The sequence below is a fragment of the Panthera onca genome, chromosome A1 (genome assembly GCF_046562875.1).
Source record: "Panthera onca isolate mPanOnc1 chromosome A1, mPanOnc1 haplotype 2, whole genome shotgun sequence".
Lineage (NCBI taxonomy): Eukaryota > Metazoa > Chordata > Mammalia > Carnivora > Felidae > Panthera > Panthera onca.
The window spans coordinates 150,748,175-150,769,377 of NC_138339.1; the positions used below are offsets into that span (position 1 = coordinate 150,748,175).

General features: G+C 48.0%; 2 protein-coding genes across 2 annotated transcripts; both read left to right on the plus strand.

Annotated features, from left to right (window-relative positions):
* The first annotated feature begins 983 nt into the window (after positions 1-983).
* Positions 984-5,713, plus strand: LOC144612927 (ral guanine nucleotide dissociation stimulator-like). The gene is made up of 5 exons (XM_078433156.1): positions 984-1,878; positions 2,839-3,023; positions 3,873-3,932; positions 4,870-5,063; positions 5,331-5,713. The coding sequence occupies exons 1-5, from the start codon at positions 1,783-1,785 to the stop codon at positions 5,711-5,713; spliced, it is 918 nt and encodes a 305-aa protein (XP_078289282.1). The 5' UTR covers positions 984-1,782.
* An 8,027-nt stretch (positions 5,714-13,740) lies between these two features.
* Positions 13,741-16,884, plus strand: LOC145715455 (uncharacterized). The gene is made up of 2 exons (XM_081795642.1): positions 13,741-13,916; positions 14,521-16,884. The coding sequence occupies exon 2, from the start codon at positions 15,874-15,876 to the stop codon at positions 16,882-16,884; it is 1,011 nt and encodes a 336-aa protein (XP_081651768.1). The 5' UTR covers positions 13,741-13,916; positions 14,521-15,873.
* Positions 16,885-21,203: the final 4,319 nt, after the last annotated feature.

Genomic DNA, 21,203 nt, shown 5'->3' on the forward strand with positions numbered 1-21,203 from the left:
TTCTTTGGAACAGAAATCAAACACTAAGTCCATACCACACTCCAGGAAGGAAATTACACAAGGATGTGTTTACAGGATGTGGGGATCCCAGGGAGCCATGAGGGGAGGAGAAAGTGAAGACCCTGGCAGGGTCAGTGCCTTGCTCAGAATCACAGACCGGTAAAAAGTCAGAACCAGGCATGAACCCAACTCCATGTCCTCAAAATGGGGTCCTTGACTTGACCCAGGTTTTCTGAGGGGGCTCGGGAAAAGGTTGTGTTACTGTGACTCTGTGCAGACATGGGGGTGGTGTGGGGGTGAGGCTGAAGAGGAGCGTAACAGACGACATTCCAGCATGTTCTTCCCTGAGGAGGACCCAAGGCTAGGGCAGCCCACTGAGTGCCACCCTGTCCCCATTGTACCCAGTGGAAAGGGAGGGAATGGCTTGTGGCACACTACTGACAAAGTCTACGTAAAAGAGAGTTCTGGCCTACTAGGCCACAACTCCAATCCCTTCTGTATGGATTGCTTTAAAAATTAGAGAACCTAAGCGCTTAAGAAATTTTTGGCCATCCTTCCCTAGGTGGGGATGTTATCTTCTGGGACTCCAGAAAATGAGCACTGGTAAACACACGTACACACACACACACTTGCATGCACACACGTACGCACACATGTACGCACACTTGGGATCAGAGGAGCAGCAGAACCAAAGGAGGTGAGAAGTCAAAGTAAATGTGGATGGATAAATATCCAACATGTGACACCACTCCTCCAATTTCACAGGTATCGTCCCACGTATGCCTGAGGACATCCTGAGGAAGTACATCCTATAATTATGTCCCTTGAGCAGAGGAGACAGGGACCATCCCTGAAAGACACAATCACTTATCTGGCACCAGAAAGAGGTAAGAATGAAGAGTTGTGTCTCAACCCAGATACGTCTCAAAACTGGGACCCTGGCTGCCCCCAGACCTTCCCAGGGGGCTGTGGAGAGGGGTACGTTGCTGTAACTGTAGACCGATGTGACATTTCATGGAGAAAGGGGTGAGCATTCAGCAAATAGAGGACTATTTGCATAGGTGTTATCCCAGGAGCAGACTCAGGAGGTGGATCCTAGGCAGTGACATCACTTTGCTCACAATAGGCCCCAGGAGAACTTGGAACTCCTGTAACCCGGCACCCATGCACTAGTGAGGTCCCATACCAGTCTCACTTGTCTACAGACACAGAGAGTTTGGGATGTTCTCTTGTTTTCCCAGTTACCAGTGCTCTGGATACCAGAAACCCCAGTGTACAGGATTATTCGGATGTTGGAGAGGTTTCCTTCACCCACGCTGGTGATGCCTCAGGATGTTTTCCAGGAGGTCACATAAGGTAATACAGAGCAGCCTAGAGCAGGCCAGGCCAGGTCAGGTCAGGTCACAGCTCTGAACCATCCCTGGGCACCCCCATCCCCTCGTGTTCAGTTTCAGGGAAAGGGGGACACGTGAGGTGCTCCTGTCCTGGACTGGAGGAGGTTGGATGGCAGTGGACGACCTGGTGGACCCATCATGGCCATGCAGATGTCATGCTGGGAAGGAGGCAAAAGGGATCTCTGAGGTGCCTTTAACCTATAACCGGTTTAATCCAAGGCCCTCAAACCACGTTGCTTCTCCTCCTTGGGGGAGGTGTGTGCACACTGTGGTGTATATATCTGCAATGAATTCACACGGGTCGAGGAAAAGGGAAAGCAAGCAGACATGGCTTTGAGGACCCCTGCCTGCGTGCTGGGCACTGTCTTTACAGAGCCACACGTCAGAGATGGAGGAGAAGGTGAATGATGAGAGCCCCTCCTCTACTTCCCTGAAGGACAGGAGGAAGCCCCATGCCATCAGCAGGATGCCCCGCTGGCTCAGGGTGAGTGAAGGTACCAGGGAAACCCAACACGCACAGCCCAGAGGCAGTGCAAAGAATCCCAGGGCACAGAAAACACACTGATACTCCCCTGGTTTCTCTCATAGACTCCTGATCCCAGAGGAACCTGGAACGCCATGTGCTCCTCAAACATGCCCTCGTGGCCCAGCCCCTGCCATGGCCAGATGCAACGTCACTCTCCACTTATTTGTAGGAATATCAGAAAACGGGTGTGAAACCATTTCACGTCCCATTCTGTCTAGAATATATTGCCATTGTCATACATGTTTCCTCAACGACTGTTCCCAGGTGTCCCGGTTCGCCTGACCATCCTTCCACAACTTCCCCACATCTGACACATGTTCGTGATGAGCAGGGAGATTTTTACCCAAAGGACATGGGACTCACTGTATTATGTCTACTGCTCTGCACTTTGGTTGCCAAGCAACACGTCCCTAGGGCCCTCCAGATCAGGAGCAAGGACCTTACTACCTAGACAACATTCTGGAAATGAGACCACTTACCTCACCCATTCAGCCCTTCACAAATGCGGGACTGTTACATGATTCCCTTCTGTTGCCATGTCACAGTGCTGCACTGAACATCCTACATGTCCTATTATCCTGATCCAACCTCTGCCAGGTAATGTCCCTGTCTTCTGATCCCTAGAATGGACTGTGGTGTTAGAAATCACAAAGACAATGCTGTTAATGCAGGGAGGTGCTGTCCATACTCATCTAACAATCTGACCTCAGATCCTAACTTATTCAGTCATTTCCCCACCTCAAATTCTCACGTGAATGCCAAGATCCTTTTTCCTGCTGTGTGCACCAGGTCTCACTCTTTCGACAAGTCACTGAGGGCTGGGGGGTTTGGTCTGCATTCTGGACCCCAACCCTCCTGATGTCCATGGTGCTGTGTCTGACTTTGTGTCCCTCCTCTGTTCTATCTCAGGGTAAAAAGGCCGCACCCGTGAACGAGAATGAGAACTGTGTGGAGTGGACCATCAATGCAGGCCTGCTGAAGCAGCGAGTGGAGCACCTGGTGCCCGCCTTCCTGTGGAGAGACCCCACCTGCTTCTTCACATTCTTGGGCACGTACAGAGCTTTTGCTACCACCCAACAGGTCCTGGAACTATTGTTTATGAGGTGAGCACCCTGCCCTTCACAGCCTAGTGTGATTCAGCCCCTTAAAGCTTTGAGTCTAAGGAAAGTCACCAAACCTCCCTGAGTCTCAGTTTGTTCCTCTGATCCGAGTAGAATAACTACAGGTACTCAGTGGGGGCACTGCTTGGAAAGTGACCCTGGCCCTGTGGAAAGGTCTGCTGGACGGGCTGTGTGTCTGCTGGGTGATCTTTGTCCTCTTCCCCATGATCAAGTTTCTGCCTCATCCCTCACTGTCACCAGGTGTTGAGTTGGGCTCTTTTCCCATTTGAAAAGGAGATGTGAGGGTCTATCTGTGTGTCTGAGTCCCGGGTCAAACTAATCAAGGATGCCCAGGATGAGCAGGAGGCCCAGACCCACACCAATATGTGTGATGGAGCTGATTGGGGCCCTATCGTTCATCAAACATACAGGAAGCCCCACTAGGTGCAGGCACTTCTGTAGCAGCTGACTGGGATCCAATGCACAGAGCAGACAGCACCCTCCCCTCCAGAGCTCCATTCTTTTTCTTTTAAAAAAAATTTTTTTTTAACATTTTATTTTTATTTTTGAGACAGAGAGAGACAGAGCATGAACTGGGGAAGGTCAGAGAGAGAGGGAGACACAGAATCTGAAACAGGCTCCAGGCTCTGAGCGGTCAGCACAGAGCCCAACGCGGGGCTCGAACTCACGGACCACGAGATCATGACCTGAGCCGAGGTCGGAGGCTTAACCAGCTGAACCACCCAGGTGCCCCTCCAGAGCTCCATTCTAGTCAGCAGTCAGTGACTCTGGATATGACAAGAGGTAGTATCCACAGGACACCTGATATGATGCCCTTCTGGCCTCCTCCAGATATGGCTGCTTCCTTCCTGAGACTGAGGAAGATGGTGGACCCCGGAAGCAGGAGAAAATGTGAGTAGGCTGAGCTCATGCTGGAGGGCCTTCATTCTCCAAGAGGGCAGTGCTGAGACTGTGCGTGGGAGGGGCTTCAGGACCCAGCATCCCACACATCTGAGAGACCTGTGAGAGGGCAAAGCTCTGAGGGCTTCTCCCTGGAAGCAAGGAAAGGGGTCTTGTCCTGTGGGTTAGAGGATAAGCTGTGGGCACAATGAGACAGCAGAGGGCAACAGACGACAGATTCAGCCCTTTCGAGAGTCCAACCCCATCCCTTCCCACTCACAGGCTTGCCTCCACCCCCATCAGAGGACCCAGAATAAAGGTTTTGGGGAGCATCATGCTCACCACCTTGTGGAACTTCGACAGTGTGTGCTTAGCAAGGGTTCAGGAGACACAGTGAGGGCTCAAGGACCACATATCACCCACACTATGGGAGAACCAGTGTCGGTGGGAGGACACCCACATGTGCACTAAGTGAATGAGGCAGCATAGAGGCACAGGTCATCACGTGAGGAGGTTTCAAGCAAGCCCAGGTAAGAGACAGAGTGCCTTTGTCCCGTATGTGTTCAGATTTTCATGGAGCACTAGTGTATGCAGTGAAGGCACTGACTCATCCTGACACCACCCCTCCACTCATGCACGGAGTTGAATTCTAGTGAGAGGTAGGCAGAGGACACACCAGGGAGTATGTCTGGCTTCCCAAGAAGGACAGAGACAACCACATCATTGGTTAAGGGTTTTCCGTCAAATAGAATTTTCACAGTCCCTCTTCAGTGACCAGGACTCTCTTAGGTGGGACTGCCAAATCACAGGTGGACACGGCATAGAACCACCCTCTGTACATCCATGAGCAGGAGGCATAGAGGAGGCTAGGTCCCACAGGCCTGTCTTGAAACATTAGTGCAGGAGGAACACCCCATGTTGATTGTTCTGGCTACTTTTGTATCCCCAGGGCCATCTCCTCCATTCTGGGCACCTGGCTGGACCACTACCCTGAGGACTTTTTCCAGCCCCCAGATTTCATCAGCCTGCAGATACTGCGGGCATATATAGGGGTCCACATGCCAGGCTCCGAGCTGCAGTGCCGTGACCGCCTTCTCTACTCATCACGGAGAAACCATGAACCCAATGAGCCAGAATCTCTGGGTGAGGAGGACTCTGGGTGGGAGATGTGGGCATGTGGATGGGACGGGGTATGCCACACAAAGCACGTTTCCTGAGACTGCGGGTGGGCTAGGAGTTGTGAGTAGTCTCAGATCACTGTTCCATTAGCCTGTCATCTGGGAGATTTCCTCCTGGTGGGTTCTTTGACTCAGATGACAATGTCTGCGGGAGAGGTTTCCTTTATTAGGAAAGGCCATGGAAAGGCAATCACGGTGATGACACTTTGTATTCTTGAATCTATGGCACCAGCTCCAGAGCAAGATCCAGACGTCACTCAGGAGCTAGCCCCCGCTATCTCTGTGGTGCCCACTGCAGCTTCGCGGCCCAGGCTGCCTGCAGCCACCACTCATCCTGGATCTCAGCAATTAGAAGAATTGGTGACCCTCCCTGCAGAGTCACCACCAGTGCAGGTGGTAGTCCCAGCTCTGATTCACTGTCAGGAGCTGGAAGAGACACCTGCCCCTTTGGTGGACCCAGACCCTGAGCAGCCTCCAGCCCCAGCTGGCGGGGTCACGGAAGGGCTGGAGCAACCACCTGCTGCAGCTGAGCAACCAGCCTCGGCTCCCGAGCAGTGGCGCATGTTGGCTGCAGCCCCAAAGGATGCCCTGATCCTGTCATTGCGTTCTTTGTAATTTTTGTGGTTTGTATAGAGATATTTACTGTCCTTATGTATTGTTTTGTAAATAAAACATAAATTAACTTCAAAAGAATTTACTCTGATCCTTTCAAATTACAAATTCAAGTGTCATTACGTACATTCACAGGATTTTGCACCCGTGACTACTATGTACTCTTAGAACATTTCCATCACAGAGACACATGTACTACTAATCACCCACAGCTCATTCCCTCACCCCAGTCTCTGCAACCACTGATATCGGTTTCTGCTGCTTTAGCTCGTCTAAAATTTTCAGGTGTGTGCAAACACACAACATTGCCTGTTGTGTCTGGCTACATAACATGAGAGTGATTAATAATTGGTTAAATATTCAATGAAACTAAGATTTTTATGACAGAGGAATATTCCGCAAAGAACAAAGATTATGTGAAGCTCCTCCTTGAAATATCTTCATTATCTGGCATGGGGACCCTTTGAGGTTTGACACAAGACCAGAAGCCAGAGGAGAAACGACTGGACCAGAACAATACCTTGACAATGTTTCATTTTCCTGGACTGGCCATGTTGATATTGGCCTAATGTGCATATTATAAAAATACCTAAATGAAATATTCAATATTCCATTTATGCTAATCTATTAGGCAATAAAGTACAAAGATCTTAAAGGTTTTCTGCAGGTGACATTTATGTAGTAAACTAAAGATTTAAATAAATATGTCTATGTCACAGCTCTCTGTGTCTGGTTAAAGAATATGTATATCCAAACAAACCTTATTTGTGGAGTTGTTTGATTATATCAACCACAAAACATTTCAGAAAATTTGCATAGTATCACTCCATATATCTGCTTCCTCTCATCTAAATTCGATCACATCATCCTATATTCCCAGGCACTTTTTCACTTATTAGGAGTGCATGATATGCTATACAGAGACTGCAGTGACTCTACACCATTACTGATAGACCTAATAAATGATTTCAGTAATGCTAAGATATGTACGTCTATGTATATATTGTGCCTCATTTCTATACATGAATCACAAACTATCAGAGAGAGAAATTAAGAAAATAATTTAAAATCCCTCCAAAAGAATAAAATACTTAAGAATAAATTTAGCCAACGGGCACCTGGGTGGCACAGTCAGTGAAGCATCTGACTGTGGCTCAGGTCGTGATCTCACAGTTTGTGACTTGAGCCTTGCGTTGGGCTCTGTGCTGACAACTCAGAGTCTGGAGCCTGCTTCAGATTCTGTGTCTCTCTTTCTCTCAGCTCTTCCCCACTCATACGCTCTCTCTCTCTCTCTCTCTCTCTCTCTCTCTGTCTCTATGTATCTCTCTCTCTCTCTCAAGAATAAATAAACATAGAAAACTTAAAAAAGAAAAGAATGACTTTAACCAAGAAGATGAAGACCTCTTTAATGAAAACCATAAATCAGTGGAGAAAAAATTTGAAGAGATAGAAATAAGCGGAAAGACATTCCATGCTAGTGGATCCCAAGAATTAAGATTGTCAAAATGTCCACACTACTTAAAGCCATCTACACACCCCCTAGGTGCAATCCCTATCAATGTTTAAGCACGTTTCCAAAAATAGGATAACCCTTCAGTGTGGACAGAACCACAAAAGGCTCTGAATAGCCAAAGTCATTTTGACAAGGAAAAACACAGCTGGAAGCATCATGCTTTCTGATTTTAAAGTAGATCTCAAAGCTACAATAACCCAAGCAGTACGGTATTGGGGTAAAAACAGACACACAGATCATTGGAACTGAACTGAAGGCCCAGAAAGAAACCCACGCATATGTAACCAATTAATTTACAACAAAAGAACCAAGAATATAACATGAGGAAAAGGCAGTCTCCTCAATAGGTGGTGCCAGAAACACTGACCAGCCACACACACAGAAAAACAACTTGACACCTATCTAGCACCACACTCAGAAACGAAGTCAAATGTATCAAAGACCTAAAGTTAAGACCTAAAAACCTAAAAAGTTAAGACCTAAAAATCATGGATAAAACTTGCGCAGAAGGTGGGGAAATCACAAAACTATGTCTTGGGTTAGGAGATTATAGGGAACGCTTTGCAAAGCAGATCACTGCTCTCTGGACTTGTTGCAAACAGCCAGCGGCAGTTCATTTATCTAGTTAGTGTGTATCTGGGGGACAGGCTGGACTTCGCTTCTCTGTTGCTGTGTATCCAGGGGTTGGGTTCTGTATGTGCTCACAAAATACTTAGATCATGTTGTCGCATGCAATATTATATACTGTCTTAACTTGGTTTTCACCATGTCTTCAATACGTTCTTTCTAGCATGTGGCCCACTGACTTATTGCACACCGTTTGTATGAATACGGGAGCTTGAGAGCAGCTCGTAGAGATGTCCTTTAGCCTCCCTCTCACCTCTCTTGACTTGCATGGAGTCTTAAGCAATCCTTTCTGCTGCCCTTGGCTTTGCTGGAAAAAGCCAAAAGCCAAACCCATGAGAGTGGTTTTGATCTTAGTCTTGACACTGAGTTTTGGGATTTGACACCAGAAGCCAAAGCTACAAAGGAAAAATAAAGTGGGACTACATCAAACTAAAAAACAAGTGTTGCACAGCAAACATATGTTCAACAGAATGGAAACGCAACGTAGTGAATGGGAGAAAATACTTGCAAACTACATACATGGTAAAGGGTTAATAGACAAAAGATATAAAGAATTCTGGGGCGCCTGGGTGGCTCGGTCGGTTAAGCGTCCGACTTCGGCTCAGGTCACGATCTCACAGTCTGTGAGTTCGAGCCCCGCTTCAGGCTCTGGGCTGATGGCTCAGAGCCTGGAGCCTGCTTCCAATTCTGTGTCTCCCTCTCTCTCTGCCCCTCCCCCATTCATGCTCTGTCTCTCTCTGTCTCAAAAATAAATAAAAACGTTAAAAAAAATTAAAAAAAAAAAAGAAGAATTCCTACCGCTCCGCAACACAAGAGCAAAGAGCAATTATGAAAGTGGCAGAGTCCTGAAGAGGCATTTTTCCAATGAAGCCATACAGATGGCCAGCACATACATGAAGAGATGTGCAATGTCACTCCACATTAGGGAAATGAAAAGCCAAAACCAAAGAGATATCACCTGAAACCTGTCTGAATGATCTTATCAAAAAGACAAGAAATTACAAGTGTTGGGTAAAATGTGGAGGAAAGCGAATCATTGTGCTCTGTTGCTGGGATTGGAACTTGGTGCAGCGGCAGTCGAAAACAATATAAAGTTTCCTCAAAAAATTCAAAGTAGAACATCCATAGCATCCAGCAATTTCCCTCAATAACCCTCCTAGGTATTACTCAGAACACATGAAATCGCTAACTCTCAAGGATATCTTCACACCTATATTATGCCACATTATTTATACTAGCCTGGAGGGCATTATGCTAAGTGAAATAAATCACACAGAGAAAGACAAATACCAAATGCTCGCACATATTTGTGGAATCTGAAACAGAAAATAAGAAATCAAAATACAAAAATTCTCCAAACATAATAAAATAAACTCATAAATACATAAAGATGATTGCAAAGGTGAGGGGCAGGAAGGAGGGAAATAGGTTAAAGGGCAAAAGACATCAGTGAATAAAAAAAGACCATGTCAAGAGGGAAACTAGAGAGTAAATATGACTTCAGTATCTTAACTTCTAGCTTCTTATATTTCAAAGACTTTAGTTCATTCCATTGCATTCAATAGACCTACCTGAATTCTTATTATGACTCAGCAGTTTTTGAAGATGAGTTCTGTATTCAGTATTTCATATCAATAAGGAAAGAGTGCTTACATTACTAGGTATATTAGCCTTTCAAACCTTTTATGGTTTCTTGAAGTATCATTATGTGACAAAAATCTCCTTAGATCTAAGTGGACAATTTAATCACTCTTCACATATGTACATACCACTAAAACAATCAGCATAATGAACATAAGGTACATGTGTCCATCACACAAAAGTGATTCTTTTCTCCTTGTTGTAGCGAGTGCCGGTGGGGGAGAGACAGGCAGAGAGACAGAGACACAAAATGTGAAAGCAGGCTCCAAGTTCTGAGCTGTCCACACAGACCCCAGTGCAGGGCTGGAGCTCAGGAACCGCAAGATCATGAGCTGAGCCCAGGTGGAAAGCTTAACCCACTGAGCCACCCAGGCGCCCCGGGAATGTTCCATTCAGGAGTACACTGCATACATCCAGACCCATTTCCGCAAGGACAGAGCCCTTAGAACAGATACTACTACGAAGGATATTATACAAGTGTCAACAACCTGACCTCTTTCTTAGAAAGAGGCTGCCCTGACAATACCTAGAAAACAAGGCGCTCTGATCAAAAGCGCACGGATAAAAGTCATGCCTGCATACCCTTAGGGCCTGGTGACTCCCCAGGTTCCTCCTCCAGTGCACTCCTATTTGAAACTTTGTGGCTTTTGGTTTCTAAGGAGCCCTGCAGCTGTGTAGGCCACTGGGAATGACCTCACCTGAGCTACCTATCAGGAGACAGCTTAACACTGGTCACCCTTCCTGTAGGCACTGGGCTCAGGGCCTCGGACGAGCCAGGATGCAGGAGACAAGCAGAGAACGTTAGCATTTGAGGACACAAAAAAGGCTTTGGGGTTCCCCTACTCGGGGACCACGTTCATGACCTGGGCGCCTGCGACGTTGGCAGCTGGCACACAGGACGACGGGGAGTGTGAGGGAGATGAAATGAGGGCCCTCAGCCCCTTCTCATGCAATTCAGAGGGAACTCTGAGTTTATACAAAAGGAAATGTCACTTCAGTCATGAGCTCCCAAGAAGCCTCCCTGAGGGAAGGGATGGTGCCGTCAACAACCTTTTCCTCCTTCCAGCCCTGCCTGGGTTTCAGGGGGAGCACAGCACAGGGGTGTCCTACGAAGGTCACGCTGACCCATGCACCCTGAACCTACTTCACTCAACCCCTGAGCTCACTTCAGGGTAGGGACTGGATTCAGTCCACATCGAATGCCTTACTTCTTGTCTGTCTGTTGTTGTCTCTCAGTGCTAGGCTATGTGTACCCGTCTGTGTCATTACTCAACACGGGGGTTGTTCCCCAGTGTGAGGATCTGAGAGTGAGAGTGAGCACGTGGCTGGGCATGGACATTTTAATCACCAAAACTTGGAATGGGCTTTGGGCCACATTGCCATCTTCTGTGGAACAGAAATCAAACACTACGTCCATATCACACCCCAGGAACGATATTACACAGGGATGTGTTTACAGGATGTGGGAATCCCAGGGAGCCACTGAGGGGAGGAGAAAGTGAAGACCCTGCCAAGGTGAGTGCCTTGCTCAGAATCACAGACTGGTAAAAAGTCAGAACCAGGTATGAACCCAACTCCATGTCCTCAAAATGGGGTCCTTGACTTGATGCAGGTTTTCTGAGAGGGCTCTGGAAAAGGTTGTGTTACTATAACTGTGTGCAGACATGGAGGTGGTGTGGGGGTGAGGCTGAAGAGGAGTGTAACAGGGGGCATTCCAGCATGTTCTTCTCTGAGGAGCACTCCAGGCTACGGCAACCCACTGAGTGCAACCCTGTCCCCATTGTACCCAGTGCAATGGGAGGGAATGGTTCGTGGCACACTACTGACAAAGTCTACGTAAAAGAGAGTTCTGACCTACTAGGCCACAACTCCAATCCCATCTGTAGGGATTGGTTTAGAAATTAGAGAGGTTAAGCTCTTAGGAAGTTTTTGGCCATCCTTCCCTAGGCAGAGCTGCTATCTTCTGGGACTCTAGAAAGTGAGGACTGGTAAACACACACACACACGCACACACGCGCACACAAACACACAAACACACACACCAGTATGGACTGTTGGGTGGGATCAGAGGAGCAGCAGAAACAGAGGAGGTGAGAAGTCAAAGTAAATATGGTTGGATAAATTTCCAACATGTGACACCACTCCTCCAATTTCACAGGTATCATCCCACGTATGTCTGAGGACATCCTGAGGAAGTACATGCTGGAATTATCTCCACTGGGCAGAAAAGACATGAGCTATCCCTGAGAAGCACAATCACGAATCTGGGACCAGAAAGAGGTAAGAATGAAGAGTGATGTCTCAACCCAGATATGTCTCAAAGCTGGGGCCCTGGCTTCCCCCAGACCTTCCCTGGGGGCTGTGGAGAGGGGTGCATTGGTGTAACTGTGGACCGATGTGACATTTCTTGGAGAATGGGGGTGAGCAGTCAGCAAATAGAGGACTATTTGCATAGGTGTTATCCCAGGAGCGGACTCAGGAGGTGGATCCTAGGCAGTGACATCACTTTGCTCACAATAGGTCTCAGGAGAGCTTGGAACTCCTGTAACCCGGCACCCATGTTCTAGTTAGGTCCCATACCAGGCTCACTTGTCTACAGACACAGAGAGTTTGGGATGTTCTCTTGTTGTTTTCCCAGTTACCAGGGCTCTGGATACCAGAAACCCCAGTGTAGTGTACAGGATTATTCGGATGTTGGAGAGGTTTCCTTCACCCATGCTGGTGATGCCTCAGGATGTTTTCCAGGAGGTCACATAAGGTAATACACAGCAGCCTAGAGCAGGCCAGGTCAGGTCAGGTCAGGTCACAGCTCTGAGCCATCCCTGGGCACCCCCATCCCCTCGTGTTCAGTTTCAGGGAAAGGGGGACACGTGAGGTGCTCCTGTCCTGGACTGGAGGAGGTTGGATGGCAGTGGATGACCTGGTGGACCCATCATGGCCATGCAGATGTCATGCTGGGAAGGAGGGAAAACGGATCTCTGTGGTGCCTCTAACGTGTAACAGGGTTAATCCAAGGCCCTCAAACCATGTTGCTTCTCCTCCTTGGGGTGGGGTGGGGGGGCGGTGTGTGCACAATGTGGTGTCATATATCTGGAATGAAGTCACATGGGTCTGAGGACAAGCGAAAGGAAGCAGACAGGGCTTTGAGTCCCTGCCTGCCTGCTAGGCACTGTCTTTACAGAGTCACACATCAGAGATGGCAGAGAAGGTGAACGATGAGAGCCCCTGCTCTACTTCCCTGAAGGACAGGAGGAAGCCCCGTGCCATCAGCAGGATGCAGAGCTGGCCCAGGGTGAGTGCAGGTACTGGGAAAACTCAACACGCACGGCCCAGAGGCAATGCAAAGAATCCCAGGGCACAGAAAACACACTGATACTCCCCTGGTCTCCCTCGTACACTCCTGACTCCAGATGAACCTGGAACCCCATCTCTTCCCAAAACATGCACTCGTGGCCCAGGCCCTGCCATGGCCAGATGGAAAGTCACTCTCCACTTATTTATAGGAATATCAGAAAAGAGATTAGAAACCATATCACGTCCAATTCTGTCTAGAATATTTTGGCATTGTGTTGTACATATTTCTTCAATGACTGTCCTCAGGTGTCCTGGTTTGCCTGACCATCCTTCCACACCTTCTCTACGTCTGACACATGTTCATGAGGAGCAGGGTGATTTTTACCCAAAGGACATGGGGCTCATGGTATTATGTCTACTGCTCTGCACTTTGGTTGCCAAAGAACACGTCCCTGGGGCCCCTCCAGATCAGGAGCAAGGGCCTTACCACCTAGACAACGTTCTGGAAATGAGACAAGGTACCTGACCCATTCAGCCCTTCACAAATGTGGGACTTTGACATGATCCCCTTCTGTTGCCATGTCACAGTGCTGCACTGAACATACTACATGTCCTACTACCCTGATGTAACCTCTGCCAGGAAATATCCCTGTCTTCTGGTCCCTAGAATGGACTGTGGTGTTAGAAATCATAGGGACAATGCTGTTAATGCAGGGAGGTCTGTCCACACTCATCTAACAATCTGACCTCAGATCCTAACGTGTTCAGCCATTCCCCACCTCAAATTCTCGTGTGGATGCCCAGATCATTTTTCCTACTGTGGGCACCCAGGTCTCACTCTTTCGACAAGTCACTGAGGGCTGGTGAGTTTGGTCTGCATTCTGGACCCCAACCCTCCTGATGTCCATGGTGCTGTGTCTGACTTTGTGTCCCTCCTCTGTTCTACCTCAGGGTAAAAAATGAGAATTGTGTGGAGTGGACCATCGAAGGAGTCTGGATGCTACTGGAACAGCGAGGGGAGCACCTGGTGCCCGCCTTCCTGGGTAGAGACCCCACCTACCTCTGCACATTCTTGGGAACGTAGAGAGCTTTTGCTACCACCCAACAGGTCCTGGACCTAATGTTTAAGAGGTGAGCACCCTGCCCTTCACAGCCTAGTGTGATTTAGCCCCTTGAAGCTTTGAGTCTAGGGAAAGTCACCAAACCTCCCTGAGTCTCAGTTTGTTCTTCTGATCGGGGTAGAATAACTGCAGGTACTCAGTGGGGGCACTGCAGGGAAAGTGACCCTGGCTCTGTGGAAATGTCTGCTGACAGGGCTGTGTCTGTGCTGGGTCATCTTTGTCCTCTTGCCCGTGATCAAGTTTCTGCCTCATCCCTCACTGTCATCAGATCTTGAGTTAGGCTATTCCCATTTGAAAAGACTTGAGGTTCCATCTGGGGGTCTGAGTCCTGCATGGAACCAGAGCAAGGATATCTGCGGATAAGCAGAAGGCCCAGGCCTAGGTCCACACCAATATGTGTGATGGAGCTGATTGGGGTCCTATCATTCACCAACCTTAAAGGAAGCCCCACTATGTGCAGGCATTTCTGTAGTTGCTGACTGGGATCCAAAGCACAGAGCAGACAGCACCTTCCCCTCCAGAGCTTCATTCTAGTCATCAGTCAGTGACCCTGGATATGACAAGAGGTAGTATCCAAAGGACACCTGATATGATGCTTTTCTGGCCTCCTCCAGATATAGCTGCTTCCTTCCTGACACTGGGGAGGATGGCAGACCCCGGGAGCAGGAGAAAATGTGAGTAGGCTGTACCCGTGCTGGCGGGCCTTCTGTCTCCAAGACGGCAGTGCTGAGACTGTGCGTGGGAGGGGCTGCAGGGCCCAGCATCCCACACATCTGAGAGTCCTGTGAGAGGGCAAAGGTCTGAGGGCTTCTCCCTGGAAGCAAGGAAAGGGGTCCTGTCCTGTAGGTTAGAGGATAGGTTGTGGGCACAGTGAAACAGAAAAGGGCGCCAGAGGACAGAGTCAGCCCCTTAGAGAGTCCAACCACTTCCCTTCCCACTCACAGGCTTCCCTCCACCCCATATGGGAGCCCAGAATAAAGGTTTTGGGGAGCATCACGCTCACCACCTTGTGGAACATCAACAGTGTGTGCTTGCTTAGCAAGGGTTCAGGAGACACAGTGAGGGCTCAAGGACCACATATCACCCACACTATGGGAGACCAGTGTCAGTGGAAGGACACTCACACGTGCACTGAGTGAATGAGTCACCATATAGGCACAGGTCATCATGTTTAAGGTATGAGGAGGGTCCAAAAAGCCCAAGTAAGAGACAGAGTCCCTTTGTCCCGTATTTGTTCGGATTTTCATAGAGCGCTAGTATATTCAGTGAAGGCACTGACTCATCCTGGCACCACCCCTCCACTCATGCACGGAATTGAATTCTAGCGGGAGGTAGGCAGGGGGACACACCAAAGAGTATGTCTGGCTTCCCCAAGAAGGACAGAGAAGACCACATCATTGGTTAAGGGGTTCGCATCAAATAGAATTTTGACAGTCCCTCTTCAGTGATCAGGACTCTCTCAGGCAGGACTTCTTCCAAATCACAGGTGGACAAGGTGTAGGAACAGCCTCTGGACATCCAGGATCAGGAGGCAAGGATGCCAGGTCCCACAGAGGTGTCCTGAGACATCAGAGTGTTAGGAACACCCCATGTTGATTGTTCTGGCCACTTTTGTATCCCCAGGGCCTTCTCCATACTGGGCACCTGGCTGGACCAGTACCCCCAGGATTTTTTCCAGCCCCCACATTTCATCAGGATGAAGATGCTGCAGGCATATGTAGGGGTCCACATTCCAGGCTCCGAACTGCAGTGCTGTGCCCGCCTTCTCTGCTCATCGCGGAGAAACCGTGAGCCCAAAGAGCCAGAGTCCTGGGGTGAGGAGGACTCTGAATGGGAGATGTGGGCATGTGGAGGGGATGGGGTATGCCACACAGAGCACGTTTCCTGAGGTTGCGGGTGGGCTAGAAGCAGTGCGTAGTATCAGATCACTGTTCGATTAGCATGCCATCTGGGGAGAATTGCTCCTGATGGGTTGTTTGACTCAGATGACAATGTCTGCGGGAGAGGTTTCCTTTATTAGGAAGGGCCATGGAATGGCAATCACAGTGATGACAGTTTCAATTCTTGAAGCTAAGGCACAAATTCCAGGGCAAGATCCAGACGTCCCTCAGGAGCTAGCACCTGATATCTCTGTGATGCCCACTGCAGCTTCGCAGCCCAAGTTGGCTGAAGACAGCACTCACACTGGAGCTCAGCAATTAGAAGAATCAGTGACCCTCCATGCAGCATCCCTGCCAGTGCAGGTGTTAGTCGCAGCACTAATTCACTGTCAGGAGCTGGAAGAGCCACCTGCCCCTTTGGTGGACCCAGAACCTGAGCAGCCTCCATCCCCAGCTGTCGGGGTCATGGAAGGGCTGGAGCAACCACCTGCTGCAGCTTCGCAGCCCAAGCTGGCTGAAGACACCACTCATCCTGGAGCTCAGCAATTAGAAAAAGCAGTGACCCTCCCTACAGCTTCTCCACAAGTGCGGGTGGTAGTCCCAGTTCTGATTCACTGTCAGGAGCTGGAAGAGCCACATGTCCCTTTGGAGGACCCAGAAGTTGAGCAGCCTTCAGCCCCAGCTGTCGGGGTCGTGGAAGGGCTGGATCAACCACCTGCTGCAGCTTTGCAGCGCAAACTGGCTAAGGACACCACTCATCCTAGAGCTCAGCACATAGAAGAGTTGAGCCTCCCTGCAGCAAACCCACCAGTGCAGGTTGTAGTCCCAGCTCTGATTCACTGTCAGGAGCTGGAAGAGCCACGTGCCCCGTTGGTGGACCCACAGCCTGAGCAGCCTCCAGCCCCAGCTGGCGGGGGCATGGAAGGGCTGGAGCAACCACCTGCTGCAGCTGAGCAACCAGCCTTAGCTCCCGAGCAGCGGCTCATGTTGGCTGCAGCCCCAAAGGATGAATTCCCTTCCGCTGTCATTGCAGTCTTTGTAATTTTTGTGGTTTGTATAGAGATATTTAACGGCCTTATGTATTTTCTTTGTAAATAAAACATAAATTAACTTCAAATAAAATTTTACTCTGATCCTTTGAAATTATAAATCAAGTGTCATTACATACCTTCACAGGAATTTACAACCATGTCCACTATGTATTCCTAGAACATTTCCATCACACAGACACGTGTACTACTAATCACCATGGCTCATTCCCTCACCCCAGTCTCTGCAACCACCGATATCGGTTTCTGCTGCTTTAGCTCCTCCAAAATTTTCAGGTGTGTGCAAAAATACAACATGGCCTGTTGTGTCTGGCTACATAACATGAGAGTGATTAATAATTCATTAAAAATTCAATGAAACTAATATTTTTCTGACCGAGGAATACTCCCCAAAGAACAAAGATTATGTGAAGCTCCCTACTTGGAATATCTTCATTATCTGGCATGGGGACCCTTTGAGGTTTGACACAAGACCAGAAGCCAGAAGAGAAACGTCTGGACCAGAGGGATACCTTGACAATGTTTCATTTTCCTGGGCAGGCCATGCTGATTTGGCCTAATGTGCATATTATAAAAATACCTAAATGAAATATTCAATATTCCATTTATGCTAATCTATTAGGCAATAAAGTACAAAGATCTTAAAGGTTTTCTGCAGGTGACGTTTATGTAGTAAACTGAAGATTTAAATAATGAGGACAGGCACCAAGGTGGCTCAATCGTTTGAGTTTCCGAGTTGAATTTGGCTCAGGTCATGATCTCATGGTTCTTGAGATCAAGTCCCAAGTCAGGCTCCACAATGACAGCTTGAAGCCCTGGTCAGGATTCTCCTTCTCGCTCTTTCCAAATAAATAAATAAATAAATATGAAAATAAATAAATAAATACAAATAAATGCGGATAAAAATTTATATTCTTCGAAGAAATAATCGCCCATAAGGCATGGTGTCATCTTCCCAGTCCTTTTGCTTTGAGTGCAGCAGGTGTCTGTGTTTGTGTCTATGAGTGGTGTGACAGGTTGGGCGTGGAAGGATCCAGGATTATGATCTTGTAGTACGTGATGTCCCCACAGTGGACAGGCACAGTCCTGTCCCCTTCTGCATTCTCGGTGGCCACACATCATCATCTACTCTGCGTCTCCAGGAGCTGAATGACAGGGCCAGTTTCACTACTTTGACTCTTGTCATTGTACAGAACGGTATATGTGTACTGTAAATCTCTCTTTCTTTATTAGGCTTGTACACCTAGCACAACTTTTGGAACATAATTCATATGCATTTTGCGGGTGCTGCCTCCAGTTCCCAATATCTACAGTCTCTTTATTACGTTGGGGCCTTCTGTGAAAAGCAGGGACCCCCGGGACTGCCTGGATACCTGAAGAATTAGGAGGACAAGCCAGCACTGAGGCCATCAGGGTACCTAGGAGTGACCCATGGGGCAGGAAAGAAACCACACTCCCTCATTGTGATCTCCTGCACAGCATCCCTGCCCCATGTCCCGGAACACACTCGTCCAGGCCCCATCCCATGACAAACCCCAGCCACCTGTGCGCCTCCTGTTCCATAGCTCTGCTTCTCAGTAGAGCAGCCAGTCCCTGCTTTCAGGCCAGTGGAGGATGCAGCCTGGGCCACTGCTGTCTGCTTGCTGGCCCTCCACCCAGGCTGGGTCCCTTACTCTCAGGAAAGTACCTGTAAGTGCAGGTCAGGTCAATGAGTTAAAGACCATGACCTGAATGTGTTCATCCTGAGGATTCAGTGGCAACAGCAAGAACCACTTGAACCTCCGCAAGCAAGAGAGTCCTTTACAAAGCACACCAGGAGCTCAAGGAGACTGCAGGATGGAGACTCAGTCAACGGTTTGATACCGAGTAAAGCCACTCCACGCTTCAGGCTCCTCCAGCAGTGAAGCCCTGCACCTGCCAGCCCCATCTTTGGGGAACAGTGTCTTTGTCATGAGCAGCCACACAGCACCCTCTGGTGACCACAAGACACACAGGAATACTGCAGGGCTCCCTGATCTCTCAGCAAAGAAAGTGCCATTCCAACTTAGACATCCTCAGAGGATTCCAGGCAGATCAGAAACAACTTTGTAAAATTCAATGATTTTGAGGTGCCTTCCAGCAACTCTATGAAAAATATAGGTCTCTTCCCAACTGCAGTATTCTGAGATGAATTCACTGAACGTTTGAGTCAGGCACTGGGTTCAGGACAGAAAATAGACACAAGGTGGCTACCTCCCAAGATGCACAGGGTGTGTTGTGGGAATGTGTTGGGAAGGATATGTCTATGTCACAGCTCTCTGTGTCTGGTTAAACAAAACGTATATCCAAACAAACCTTATTTATGGACCTGGGTGGCACAGTCAGTGAAGCATCTGACTGTGGCTCAGGTTGTGATCTCATGAATTGTATTTTGAGTCCTGCATTGGGCTCTGTGCTGACAACTCAGAGTCTGGAGCCTGCTTCAGATTCTGTGTCTCTCTTTCTCTCAGCTCTTCCCCACTCATTCTCTCTCTCTCTCTCTCTCTCTCTCTCTCTCTCTCTCTGTATACCTCTCTCTCAAGAGTAAATAAACATAGAAAACTTAAAAAAGAAAATCATGAATTTAACCAAGAAGATGAAAGACCTCTTTACTGAAATCCAGAAATCAGTGGAGAAAGAAGTTGAAGGACGGAAATAAGCGGAAAGACATTCTATGCTAGTGGATCCCAAGAATTAAGATGGTCAAAATGTCCACACTACTTAAAGCCATCTACACATTCCCTAGGTGCAATCCCTATCAAAGCTTAAGCACATCTCCAAAAATAGAATAATCCTTCAATGAGGACAGAACCACAAAAGGCCCTGAATAGCCAAAGTCACTTTGAGAAGGAAGAACACAGCTGGAAGCATCATGCTTTCTGATATTAAACTAGATCTCAAAGCTACAATAACCCAAGCACTATGGTATTGGTGTTAAAACAGACACACAGATCATTGGAACAGAACTGAAGGCCCAGAAAGAATCCCACGCGTATGTAGCCAATTAATTTACAACAAAAGAACCAAGAATATAACATGAGGAAAAGGCAGTCTCCTCAATAGGTGGTGTCAGAAACCCTGGGCACAGAAAAACAACATGCACAGAAAAACAACTTGACATGTATTTAACACCACACACAGAAACGAAGTCAAAATGTATTAAAGACTTAAGACGTGGGGCGCCTGGGTGGCTCAGTCGGTTGGGCATCCGACTTCGGCTCAGGTCATGATCTCGCGGTCCATGAGTTCGAGCCCCGCGTCAGGCTCCGTGCTGACAGCTCAGAGCCCGGAGCCTGTTTCATATTCTGTGTCTCCCTCTCCCTCTGACCCTCCCCCGTTCATGCTGTCTCTCCCTGTCTCAAAAATAAATAAACGTTAAAAAAAAAATTTAAAAAAAAAAAAAAAAAAAAAAAAGACTTAAGACCTAAAACCAGAAAAATACCGGATAAAAACTTGGGCAGAAGGTGTGGGAAATCGCACAATACTGTCCTGAGTTAGGAGATTATAGGGAACGCTTTGCAAAGCAGATCACTGTTCTCTGGCCTTGCTGCAAACAGCCAGCAGCAGTTCACTTGCCTAGTTGGTGGGCCCCTGGGGGGCAGGGTAGACTACGCTGATCTATGTGTATGTAGGGTGTATGTAGATGTGTATGTAGGGGTTGGGTTCTGCACGTGCTCACAAAGTCCTTAGATCATGTTGCATGGAATATTTTATCCTGTCTAAATTTGGTTTGCACCATGTCTTTAATACATTCTTTCTAGCATGTGGCCCACTGACGTGTTGCACATTGTTTGTATATTTAATGACTACAGGAGCTTGAGAGCAGCTCACGGAGACGTCCCTTAAACTCCCTGTCGCCTCTCTTGACTTGCATGGAGTCTTAAGCAATCCTTTCTGCTGCCCTAAAGCCAAGTGCCGAACCCACCCATGAAAATGTTTTTGATCTCAGTCTTGACACTGAGTTTTGGGATTTGACACCAGAAGCCAAAGCTACAAAGGAAAAATAAAGAAGTGGGACTACATGAAACTAAAAAAACAAGTTCTGCACAGCAAAAATATCTTCAACAGAATGAAAAGGCAACATAGTGAACGGGAGAAAATACTTGCAAACTACATACATGGTAAAGGGTTGATAGACAAAAGATATAAAGAACTCCTATAGCACAACAATGCAAAAGCAAAGAGCAATTATGAAAGTGGCAGAGTCCTGAAGAGGCATTTTTCCAATGAAGCCATACAGATGGCCAGCACATACATGAAGAGATGTGCAATGTCACTCCACATTAGGGAAATGAAAAGCCAAAACCAAAGAGATATCACCTGAAACCTGTCTGAATGATCTTATCAAAA